General features: G+C 43.4%; 2 protein-coding genes across 2 annotated transcripts; one reads left to right on the forward strand and one right to left on the reverse strand.

The window, feature by feature from the left end:
• Positions 1-3,723: 3,723 nt before the first annotated feature.
• Positions 3,724-5,533, reverse strand: trappc1 (trafficking protein particle complex subunit 1). Its single transcript, XM_085376212.1, has 5 exons — positions 5,509-5,533; positions 5,029-5,127; positions 4,874-4,944; positions 4,648-4,786; positions 3,724-4,044 (listed from the first exon to the last, which is right to left on the reverse strand). The coding sequence occupies exons 2-5, from the start codon at positions 5,125-5,127 to the stop codon at positions 3,916-3,918; spliced, it is 438 nt and encodes a 145-aa protein (XP_085232338.1). The 5' UTR covers positions 5,509-5,533; the 3' UTR covers positions 3,724-3,915.
• A 189-nt stretch (positions 5,534-5,722) lies between these two features.
• Positions 5,723-8,530, forward strand: psmb6 (proteasome 20S subunit beta 6). Its single transcript, XM_085376052.1, has 7 exons — positions 5,723-5,866; positions 6,387-6,454; positions 6,538-6,603; positions 7,738-7,803; positions 7,885-8,014; positions 8,131-8,275; positions 8,355-8,530. The coding sequence occupies exons 1-7, from the start codon at positions 5,723-5,725 to the stop codon at positions 8,480-8,482; spliced, it is 747 nt and encodes a 248-aa protein (XP_085232178.1). The 3' UTR covers positions 8,483-8,530.
• Positions 8,531-12,321: the final 3,791 nt, after the last annotated feature.

The raw sequence follows: 12,321 nt of genomic DNA on the forward strand, positions 1-12,321 counted from the left end.
AAGCCAACAGATGGTGCTGCTGTGGTTCTTGTATTCAGTTTAGGGTCTGGAGTCCCACAGGGCTCCATTCTTGGTCCTCTACAGTTTCATTTCTACATGTTTCTCCTTCATCAGCAAACACACAATCATTTATCAGAGCTGTGTAGATGATGCCAGCAGCAGCTGCCTCAGGATTACAGCGTCACTTCAGATGCTGGAATTATATCAATCTGTAATAGACTCCACATTAGCTGTAGTGCATATACCTGCTTACAGAACTTATTTTTATACTCATGTCTGCCTCAAACTGTAGCTGACCTGACCCTTACAGCTAGATACACTTTCTGCTTTGTCAAACAGTTTTGTTGATCCTCGTCTACTTTTAACAGTCAGTTTAATCCTGATTTGTGCTCTACACACAAACTTCACCTTTAATGATAAAAAGCTAGTTTTACAGCATGTGCATGTCGTACCTGTTTGTCTGGTTCCTGTCGCCCGCAGCGTCCGTCCACCTTCATCTGTCTGTCTGTGTCCCTGCTGCTGCTCTCATATTAATCCCGTTGGCCTGATCCCACCAATCAGAGAGCAGATATCATGTCTGTCTGATTCAAAAAACCAAAAGTCTGAGTACAGATGTTAAACATGGCGTCCTGCCCATCAACCTCATGTATCTAGCTCTAATCTCACACACACACACTCACACACACACTTAAGTCTTTTTAAATAGAGAGAGGACAGTGGTAGAGTGAGATAGACAACCTGTCCTGGTTCAGGGAAGGCCCTGAATGCACCACGCAGCAGTGGATTAACCTATTTGTGTTCCTGCGTCCTCTAAACGTTCATAAAGCCGAGGCTTCCTTCACAGCAGCAGCTCGAGTGACGTGTGTCTGATACAACAGTACACACACGGTGGAGGAAACATCTGTAAACATCTGTTGTGCTTTTATCTTCATCTGTGTGTAATCCATCACATCATCTGTCCGAGCGGCAGCAGCCTCCACCTGCTGTCCACAGATTTCATTTTAAACCCTGAGATGCAAACATCTGGCAGAGACGGCACACACACAGAAGTTATAATAGCCCTGTGTTCACTGACACCTGAGGGAAACCCCCATGACCACAGGGTGGGGTTTTACGGCTGCCTTAATATGTCCCCTCCTCTCCTCCACATCGAGAGGAGCTGGTTGAGGTCGTATGAGGAGGCCAGCCGCAGGACATGATGGAAATTATTATCTCTTTATTATTTTTATATACAGATTGTTATATCTCAGACGAGTGAAGGGAAATTGTTTCACCTGCTCACACTGATTTTTCTTGCTCGTTGTGATTCCTGTGACGGTAACACTGATACTTTTTGTTTCGTGAGGTCAAGTTTTGCACGTTTAACAGTGTTTTTTTCCACATTACAATCCTGGCAAAGGACCGTACCATTTTCAGGGGCAGGGATGTTAACCTGAGTCACAGTAACTGCACACGTTATTTAAAGTGTTGTAAACTCAGACATTTTAGGGTAAATAAATGTTTCTGTGGCTTTAATACTGAACTGCATGTGTCCATATTACTCAGTCACACCTGAATCCTGTGTTTAATCAGCACAGTTTAAGTCCTGTATTTATATTTCGTTTACACAGGTGATCCCACTGACACTCGGAGTCTCAGTTACAACACAGACCTGTTTGACCTCGATCTGCTGACACAGAGGTCATCCAAAGGACTGCGGCTGTGCTGAATGGGTGTGGATAAATCATGGATCCTGACCAGCCTCTGCAGTTTGTAGCTGCTCTGACACACACACAGGAAATCTTTACCAGCTCACAACACCTGCTTGATTTTAGATTTAACATCCAGATTGTATCAGATTGTATTCCTGCCTCGCACAGGAATCCACCGAGTTTGAGAATAAGTAAAGTGTTTTAAATCTTAGTTTATTTTTACAAAGTGAGGACAAGGAGAGGAAATCTTTATAAGTTGAGGACATTTTTAGATTCTTGGACACTTTCCTGTAAAGAAACAAAAGCACAGATTTCTCTGTGAGCACAAAGATCAGTGTTTAAGAACCGTACAGATGTTGGAGAAACACGGACCTTTGTATCTGAATACACCAGGGACTTTTGTTTATGAGGACATTTTTAAGTCCCCACTTAAAGTCAGAAATCCCTGTGAAGTGGGGACTTGAAAGATTTCTTCTTGAGGACAGGGTTTAGTCACTGTAGTGAGGACATTTCTACATGTAAGGACATTATGATGGATACAAAAGTGCTACATAAACATGTTTCCTAGTCCACACATCTGTCTGCAACTGTCTGTCTGTCTGTACTCGTGACTGTTTGCAAGATGGTCCTCACATGTAAGGCAAGGCAAGGCAAGTTTATTTGTATAGCACAATTCAACAACAAGGTGATTCAAAGTGCTTTACAGAGACATTAGAAACAAGAACAAATAAAAAGCATGATTTAAAATTGATTAAAACAAGCAAATAAACTAACTAACTAATTAACAAACAAACAAACAAACAAACAAACAACAGTATATAAAATCAAAACAGATAAAATCAGAACAGTAGATAAAATCAGTAGTTAAATGTAAGTTTTGAAATTTAAGCTTAAAGTGTGGATTTGGTGCTTTATTCAAATGCAGCTGAGAACAGGTGAGTCTTCAACCTGGATTTAAATAAACTGAGTGTTTCAGCTGATCTGAGGCTTTCTGGGAGTTTGTTCCAGATATAAGGAGCATAAAAGCTGAATGCAGCTTCTCCGTCTCTGGTTCTGACTCTGGGAACTGATAAAAGACCGGATCCAGATGACCTGAGGGATCTGGATGGTTCATACTGGGTATGTATGCAAAGACCAACGTGTGTGTTTCCAGCTGTTTGTTGGCAGTATGTTTTTCAGTGGGATTAGAGATTACACTGTGGACACACACACACTCCAATCATGATGATGTCATCACTTCATCTGCGGCTCCGCCTAATTTTTGCCTCTGCTTGTATTACCCACAATGCACTTGAAAAATGATCAAAAGCATCTGATAGAAGCTGTGTGTTCATCTGATGAGTGAGGCGGTTCAGCAGGTTGTTTCTGATTGATTGACTGATCAGGTCTTCTTTGTCCACAGTCGTGTGTTCAGCAGGTCAGGCGAAGTGTTCAGGTGTTGATGGAGACTCCGGTATCGGAGCTGCTTCCTACAGCTGAAGGACAGCATGTGGAGGGGGCGGGGTCAGCTCAGACTGAATCCAGCTGTTAATCAGTCAGCAGACCTCAGGCCAGTTACATCACTCACATGTTAACTGTGTGTGTTCAATCAGAGCTGGTTTCTGAGGGTCGATCACACGAGCGCTTCCACCATCATTCACACTGATTTCTTCAGCTGTTACAGGATCAAACTCTGGGTTTATCAGCAGGATGTTCACAGACTCACATCCCTCACACAGGCTATGAGTCACGTGACGTGACAGACATAACGCTACACGCAATAACGAGGGTCAGAGGGCAAGTCTGCGCTATGCATTCTGGGTAATTCCCTCAGGCAGTGTACTTCTGCAGAGTTCACAAAGGCTCAATTTATCTGCTGTGCTGCACTTCGTGAGCTCACAGCCAGCAGCAGCGCCCCCCAGTGGTACCACCCAGTCAGCACAGTTTAAACCCTCAGCACTGTGCACACAGGGATCACTGCAGAGACATCATCATAAACTCCGGGTGTGAGCATCAGCAGAGAGTAACGACAGTTTCCAGGAAGTTCCACAGAGCTGCTTTTATTAAAGGTCAAAGGTCAGAGTGGCTTCATATACGTTTAATTCAAAAGACAAAACTTCCTGCCAAGGACATGAAAGAACAAAATAAATACATTAAACTCTCACTGTGAACGTGTGTGTGTGTGTGTGTGTGTGTGTGTGTGTGTGTGTGTGTGTGTGTGTGTGTGTGTGTGTGTGTGAGACGCTCAGGCGGCTCGTGGGCTGTAGTACGGCAGTGCTCTGATGAAGGCGTCCAGTCGGCTGCTGAACAGCTCGCTCTCCAAGGTCTGCGTGGATGTACAAACCGGGTTCTTCACGATTAGCTCCACGTACAGCTGACAAACACACACACACACACACACACACACACACACACACACACACACACACACACACACACACACACACAGTGTAAGTCTCTTTCACAATAAAGCCTGCAACACTTCCTGTTTAGCACAGACAGAAAACAGCAGCTCACAGATGATTATTATTAATATTATAGCCCGTCCCTTTGGATTCAGAACAAAACCAAACTGACAAGATTAAAAAAAAACACACGTCAACATTTGAAGAGTAAAGTTTGTAACACACAAAGATCTGAACTAAAGAATTAAACGTTAATATGTGACGAATGAAATCTGTCAGCTCAACCCTTCAGGTGAATGAATTCTGGGTAAAAAAAACATTTTAGTTCAGCCTCGGTGTGATAATCTCTGGTCTCTCATGGACCGAATCCTGATGGCCGTTATAGAACGAGCAGATTTCTGTTTATATTATAACCATGATTCAACGTGTTGTTCTCTCTCATTTTCCAACTTCAACTCTTAAAAGATTCTTTGAGAAAGCAGATTAAATTTCACATAATTCAACGAAAAGCTGCAGTTCAGCCTGCTGGTTCTATAGATGAACCCACTCATAGGTGTGTGTGTGTGTCTCACATTGCTGTAGATGTGCTGCAGTGTGTCCCTGGCGTTGGTCACTGACAGGTCGGTGTTCAAGACGAACTTCAGGCCGCTCGGTGTCTCGTAGTAATGAAGACGATACTTACTGGTCTGAAAGGACAGGAACCCCTCCTTCCTGAGCACAGATAAGGACCACAGACAGGAGGACAGGTGGACAGACAGACTATCAGGAGGACATATTGACAGGTGATGTGAAGGATACATGTCCAGAGGAGACATCTTGCTGACGAAGGAGCGGATGGAGAAGAGCATCCCGTACATCAGCTTGAACTCCTGCAGACACACATAAACACACCTTTCCTTCACACACACTCTCCGTGTCTGATTTATTGATTGCTGATTGGTTTTGAGGCTCACCTCCTCCTTGGAGATGCCCGCCTGCTTCTTGCGGTTCCACTCGTTGTAATACAAACAGTTTCCATTGCGGTCAAATATGTACAAGTTATGAACCGTCATCTGCAACACAGCCGATCACAAATCAATTAACAGACATCCACCGATGATCACTCAGTGGCTCGGGGTATGCCGAATCAAAGACGAACTCCTCCACAACATAAAAAGTGTTAACATTACTTTCTGTCCCGTGGGTATTCTTTTTACTGCAAAGTTTTAAATACCAGGGATAAAATTGCACATTTTTTATTGTAGTCTGGTCCTCCGCGATGCTCAGACGTAACACAACAGCCACTAAATTATCTGTTAACCTCATTTAAACACACCAGCTTTCTCTAATATGTTTAATTACTCCATTTAACGGAGAAAAACACGTTAAATGTTTTAAAATAATCGTTATAATCAGGTTTAGCCGAAGTTTGTCTAATCCAGCTCAGTGTTTACCTTATCTTCCTGTTTCTCGCAGGACCCCAACTGCAGAGCTGTTCACTTAAGTGCCCGAATAAAACTGTTTCGAGGAAATTTATACAGCTAAGTTAGACTCTCTGAATTGAAAGAAGGTTGAGTTATTAAATCTAACTTGTAATTTAATCATATGCGAGTTGGTTTGTAACATGGATATTCCGCTAATAGCGTAAATAAAATATTGTTAGGCTTTATGCGCGGACAGCCTCTACTGAGTCCAGTTATTCATAGAGAGAAGATGGCGGCAGCACCGGTAATGATGCCGTACTTCGGCCAGCAAATTTCGTCCAAAAGTGACCTGGTCCCGGACTGGACCCGCCAGGAAGTCAGCACCGGGGTAAGTACGTGTAGCTGTGGTGTTGGGCCGGACCGAACCAGGCCCGGTTCGGTCCCGGTGGAGCGTCTTTAAACGGCAGGTAGCGGCTGAATGAGACAGCAGTTCTGCAGCAGCTAACAGCGGCTAACGGTAGCTGTGTTTGTGAGGAGATTCGGAGCACAGTGGGACCGGACCGGGCTAAACTGGGGGGTAGAGTCCGCGGAGACACACGTGTATCGGGTGGTTGATGAAAGATATTTAAATAACTACAGGGACGCGTGGAGAGCTGGCTAACGCTATGGTTGCATTATGGGACAGACTTTAACATTTCTTTGTTTTTCTCACTTGAGCGTTTTCAATGTGGCTTAAATGGCTTGTCCGATAATGAGCTCACCCGACAAAGGAGTCATTTAACAGTCTCAGAGGAGGAGGAACACGGAGGGTGATGAAGCTGAGAGTTTAAACAGGAGAGATGCTGTCCGATAATGAGTGCAGGGTGTTTATCAGCCCGTTTACCTGTTTGTTTGTTGTCGTGTGTCAGACCACCATCATGGCCGTGGAGTATGACGGGGGAGTGGTGATCGGGGCCGACTCTCGCACCACTACAGGGTGAGAAAACAAACACTGAACACGTGATGATGAGTGCAGGAAACATTCCTTTAACCTCACCTGTCTGTGTGTGTTTGTTTCAGAGCGTACATCGCCAACAGAGTCACAGACAAACTGACTCGCATCCACGACAAGATCTACTGCTGCAGGTCAGTCCTGCTCACTGGGCTCCATCACAGAAACTCTAATCAGAGCACAGAAAACCTTTCAGAATAAAACAGCTATGTTTTTAATCTCAGGAAGCTCAGTCTTTCAAAATAAACTTGGTTAGAATCAGCAGTCCTCACAGAAACCCACAGTCTGCAGTCAGGACATTTTAGGGACTCTGTAGCCTTGCAGGAACACAAAGTAACCGCTTTAGCAACCCTGAAAACCACAGAGACATGAAGGGATCTAAAGCCTGGGACCAAGTTTAGGATCTCTGGGCTTCTTATTAAATTTCTGTGCCACTATCATCTTAAATAATATTAACAAGAACTTTTCTGAAGAAATTTAAAGGGGCCTGCCAGTTGGTGCGTATCAGTCGAGCCCGAATTGCAGTTTCTGTTGACCAGTCAGGTCCAGCAGGCCTCAGGTTGGAGCATCAAACGGCTTACAAAAACAGATAGTTTGTCTGTCTTTGCTCAATGTGATGGAAATTTCCAAAATATTGTAGGTTTCCCTGCAGGCCCTTAGTGAAGGTCTTTCTATCTGTTGCATCGTCTTGTGTGGGTTAAAGGTAAGTGTTTATATATATATATTAAAGGTATATATGTTTATGAACATGCTAGAGGTTGTGGATCTCTAACTACATTCCATAACATTACATTACTCCATCTAGTGTGGTACCAGCAGGGTAAAAGCTAATTATTGCTAATACGCTAATGGTAGCATGTGGGTTATCACTAGCATGTTAACAGGTTAACTAACATTAAGCTAATAGTAAGTGAACTGTAGCTTTTACATCAAAGTTATCTGAAATGCTAATATTAACTGACATTAGCACGTGGGCCAGCAAGTTGTATAAAATGAACAGGAGTGCACGTTCAGCAGAACCTAAATGGCCTTTAATTGGGCTCCGACTGATACGCACCAACTTTCTGTAGAAATGTTCTTTCTAAAATGTTTTTAAAATGATAGCAGCACAAACATTTGACACCACTTTGTCGGATTTGAAGAAGGGGGTCTGTTGAACCTTTGAGATGCCTGATGTTTCTGTAGCACCTTGAGAACTTGTCTGAGAAACTCTTGCCCTCCTGATGAGCGGCTCCTCAGCAGACGTCATGTTTGTGTTCTGCCTGCAGGTCTGGATCAGCTGCTGATACTCAGGCCATCGCTGAGGTCGTCGCCTACCAGCTGGGCTTCCACAGGTAACACACACAGCTTTGCACAGCCTTCCTGTCAGCTCAGGTGAGGCCAATACTCACCTGTGTCTTTGGCCCCGCCCACAGCATCGAGCTGGACGAGCCCCCATTGGTGGAGACGGCAGCCAATCTGTTCAGAGCGAGCTGCTACCGTTACAGGGAGGAGCTGACAGCTGGGATCCTGGTGGCAGGCTGGGACAAGAGGAAGGGCGGACAGGTGAGACCGCACACCGCCTGGACACATGTGCTGGTGTAGTCCTTTGTGTGGCCAGCAGATGGTGCTGTTTCCACCCTGCAGACTGTAAAGCATCGTCTGTGTGTTACCTGTCTCAGGTGTACAGCGTCCCGATTGGTGGGATGTTGGTGAGGCAGCCGGTGTCGGTGGGCGGCAGCGGCAGCACCTACATCTACGGCTTCATGGACGCCAACTACAAACCCGGGATGAACAAAGAGCAGTGCATGGAGATCACCGCCGCAGGTAACGCACCGCCGCTGCTGCAAGGCATGCTGGGAGCTGCACTCCACAACCGTCTCGCTGACTCACTGTCTCTCCTCAGCTCTGTCTCTGGCCATGGAGCGGGACGGCTCCAGCGGGGGCGTGGTCAGGCTGGCCAGCATCTCGGAGGAGGGGGTGGAGCGACGCGTCATCCTGGGAAACCAGCTGCCCAAGTTCTCCACACACTGAGCGTGCTCCGTTCCACTCACGTGTCTGTTATGTTAATAAAGTTTTCATTTTGTCTCTTCACTGTCGTTGTCTCTTTGATGCTAAAATAACCACAGATCAATCACACCAATACCATGGGTCACTTTGTGGGTGCAGTTCCCCGAGTGTCCAGCAGAGGGAGACACAGACTCAGCAGTGAGCTGAGTGCTTACAGTCAGGGCGATTCTGGGTTTAAGTTTGAGGTCAAAGGTCAGATCCTCAGGGGGTGTGGCACAGCCCGAGTCTCCTCTCTGAGCGCTGCTTTGAAGGTTTTATCTCATGTGTCCGCGCAGACCGGCGTCTGTCCGTCTGTCTACAGAAATAAAGGAGTTTAAAAAAGTCGCCTTTCATGGAGGCGCTTAGAAACGCTTCAAGCTGTGCAACAGGAAGTGCAGCTACCCACTGTCTTAAAGTGCTCGACAGCTGTGTTGGCCTTTTCTGACTTAAACGTTTTCCGTGATGAAGCGACAGGCCACTGTCAGTGTTGTTACTTTGAGGTGTCGTCTGTGGCTGATCTGCTGCGAGAGGAGACCAAAGGCTGGAGGGACGTTTCCACTGCCAGGTCACATGGGACGACCGACACTCACTGTTACTGAGTGAGAGAGGGGAGGCGTGAAGTCCACTTTTTCACCTGGACTCTTTATTAAGGAATAAGAAAGTGGATGTTCTCCGTCACAGCGACCCTCCTTCACCCATGAATCTGAGCTCTTCCTGTGTTTCCCCTGCTTGCAGCTCCACCCCCCCCTCCTCTGCACGCGCTCAGACCATCTCAGGCTCTGACGGACTCGTGCTGCTCACGCCGGTGTTGAGGTCGTTACAGTTTCTGCTTAGCAAAAGTTTTATTAGATCTTTTCTTTTTACTTTATTTGTTTTTATTTCCAGGTGGGTTTTAATCTTATATTTTAAACGTTTCCTATTTTTTATGATTTTTTTAAATCATTTTCTTTTTTTTGTTTTTGTTCTTTTAATTAAAAAAATCCCTTTTCTCAGTTAGTATTTATTTATTCTTTATTTTTACTTTATTTCTGCGTTTTGTGTTTCCAATTTTGTTTTTTTATAAGTACATATATTACCTCTATTTAAATTTTTTTTTTTTTTTAATTTGTGTGCAGTTTAATTGTTTCATTTCTTTTTTTAAATAAAAAACTTTTTATGATTTTTATATTTTTTAACCTTTTTAATATTTTTTCCACTAATTAAAAATAAAATATAAATAATATTTGGTCTTTTTCATAATAGTTTTTCTGTCTTTTCGTTGTTATTTACTAATCCCTTATTTTTATTTATCTTATTTGTTTCAATCATTTTTAGCTATTTTAAAATTTTCTCTGTTTCATTTTTCTGCAGTTCTGATTTTATTTCTTTTCACTTCTGATAATATTAAGTTTTAGGTTTTAAACTTTTAAATTCTTGATTTTTCCGATTTATCTGACTTTTTTTTATTTTAGGAATTCTTTTTAATTTCGACTCTCTTGCTATATTTTTTTGTCATTTTAAATTCATTTTATTTTGTTTTTCACCTTTTCAATTTAATTTAATTGAAGATCATTTTTATTTCTGCATTTTGAATCGTCGTGTCTTCCTCCGCTGTTGTGACATCACTGGGGGGCGGGACTCTCACCTGTCTGTCAGACGTGTCCGCTCGTCAGTCAGGTGACAGTTTCCCACAGGCCTCCTCTCCTCTCCATCCTTCCTCCTCCTCCTCCTCTTCCTCTCCTTGCTTTGTTCTCCGGGCCGTTCACACCTCTGCCGACAAAGAGCAGAAACAAAGAGCAGCAGCAGGAGGAGGAGGACACCTGACTCTGTCTTTTGTCCTCAGACTGGGAGAAAGAGGAGCTCTCGGCCTCCTTTCATCTCTCTCTCTCTGTCGGGACTGAATGTCTCTCGCCCGCTCTCACCTGTCTTCATGGAGCTGCAGGTGAGAAACTTCAGCCTGACTGTAACCCCGCCCCCTTTAACGTGACAGTTAAAACGGAAACCTGGATCCTCACCAGTCTGACCAGTTTAACTCCAAACATCCAGAAAACACTTCACCTCCTCCTCACAACAAACTGCTGGAAACTCTTCAACAGTCGTGCTGATGTTCGTTTTCATGAACAATCCGAGGCCGTGCCGCTGAGGATTATGGGATAGATTTATCTCCTGTCCTTCCCTAAAGGAGGCTCCAGTGTCTCCTCAGCTGAAGAATGCAATAAAGGAGGCAGTGCAGCTCCTTCCCTCCATGTTTGGGGAGTCACTGCAGGTGTGACTGTTTCTGCAGGAGGTCAGAAACTACCTGAGAGTGAAAGCATGGCTGCTGAGGAGTGTCCTCCTCAGGTGTGGATTCAGTTTGTCAGACAGGACGAGAGACATTTACATAACAAACACCCAGAGAGAGAGAGAGGAACCCTGCTTCAGTTTCTGCTGTTTTATCTTTAATGTGGAGAAAACGAACCAGAAACAACATCAGCACAGTCTCTCTCTCTTTCTCACACTCACACACACACACACACACACACACACACACACACACACACACACAGACACTCACACACACAGGACTTCTCGTCAAGCTGAAATGTGACTTTTTCCCACTGTCAAGAGTACTGACCACTGATTAGAACCATCAGGAATAAATAAGACAAAGTGTAATAAATGTATAATAAATGTGTAATAAAGTAATAAAGCGGAGCACAGTGATGCAGATATGTGTCAGTATCATGTGTGTTCATCAGCTTTTTTTATTACTGATGATTCAGCCCTGATTAGAAAGACAACAGACAGATTAAAACACAGAAAATATGATTTGTTTAGACTTTTATTAAAGCTGGTTTGATCATTTTGTTCATATTTTATTTAATTTCTTTAATTTTTCAGGAGCTGAACTAGAGAAATTTTCTTAGGGTGGCATGAAAATCAAATAGGGTGGCAAAATGAAAGCTTTTAAAAAACACACATGTGCAGGTACATGTGTTTAAAATGATTCAAGTGCAGTAGGTTTACACGTTTGATATAAATACAGTCTATTTTCTCAGCTCACATGAATGAACATCTCAGTTAAATTAAACATGTGAGTTTTCATTGTATTTACTGTGTCGCCTGTATAATAAATAAACATGTAGCCATGGGGCGGTTCATTACAAACACAAGTCTCACTTAAGTTTCACCTTTTTTTGTTTGAAAACAAAAGATGTCATGAACAAAATCTGAAGCCAAATTTGTCAGGATTTGTTGGATCAACCCTCTGAGGTCCAGAATATAATTGGCCATTTTGACTCGCTTTGATTTTCCATTTGTATTTTATCCTTTCTCCGCTGCCTTGCTTGGGATCATTCTTTCCGGCTCAAACTCACGTGTCTGAATTTTCAGTTGTTTTTTTTATTGACATTCTGTAGTAACACAACTGATGTGAAATCACACAAAAACATAAAATCCTACTATCAGTTATATGTTTTGTAAAAACCACATGTTTAGTAAATTATTTTCTGCACACATTTTGGTAAAAAATAAGCTTATAAACAGCTATTTATCTAAACATGCAGCCAATGCATCTTCCGTTTGTTGTACAACCATTTAAAATACTACTAAAACTAAACCAAAACAGGTGTCGCGATAAGATGCCCACAAATTATGTGTGCCGGTAAAAACAGGACACAGGAGAACACCACGGGGATAAACCTTGACAACAGTCTGGATTTCGACCTGGAGACAGTTTACACTGCTTTGTGACATTCATTATTACTCTCATTGTCACACGAAACAATACAGTGACTACACAACAAACTACACAACACAACACACTAACTACACACTTCGCGCTAAGCGCCACAGATCGGGCACAT

The sequence above is a fragment of the Diplotaxodon limnothrissa genome, linkage group LG3 (assembly GCF_057381915.1).
Source record: "Diplotaxodon limnothrissa isolate DT_005_m linkage group LG3, D_limnothrissa_male_GT1.1, whole genome shotgun sequence".
Classification (NCBI taxonomy): domain Eukaryota; kingdom Metazoa; phylum Chordata; class Actinopteri; order Cichliformes; family Cichlidae; genus Diplotaxodon; species Diplotaxodon limnothrissa.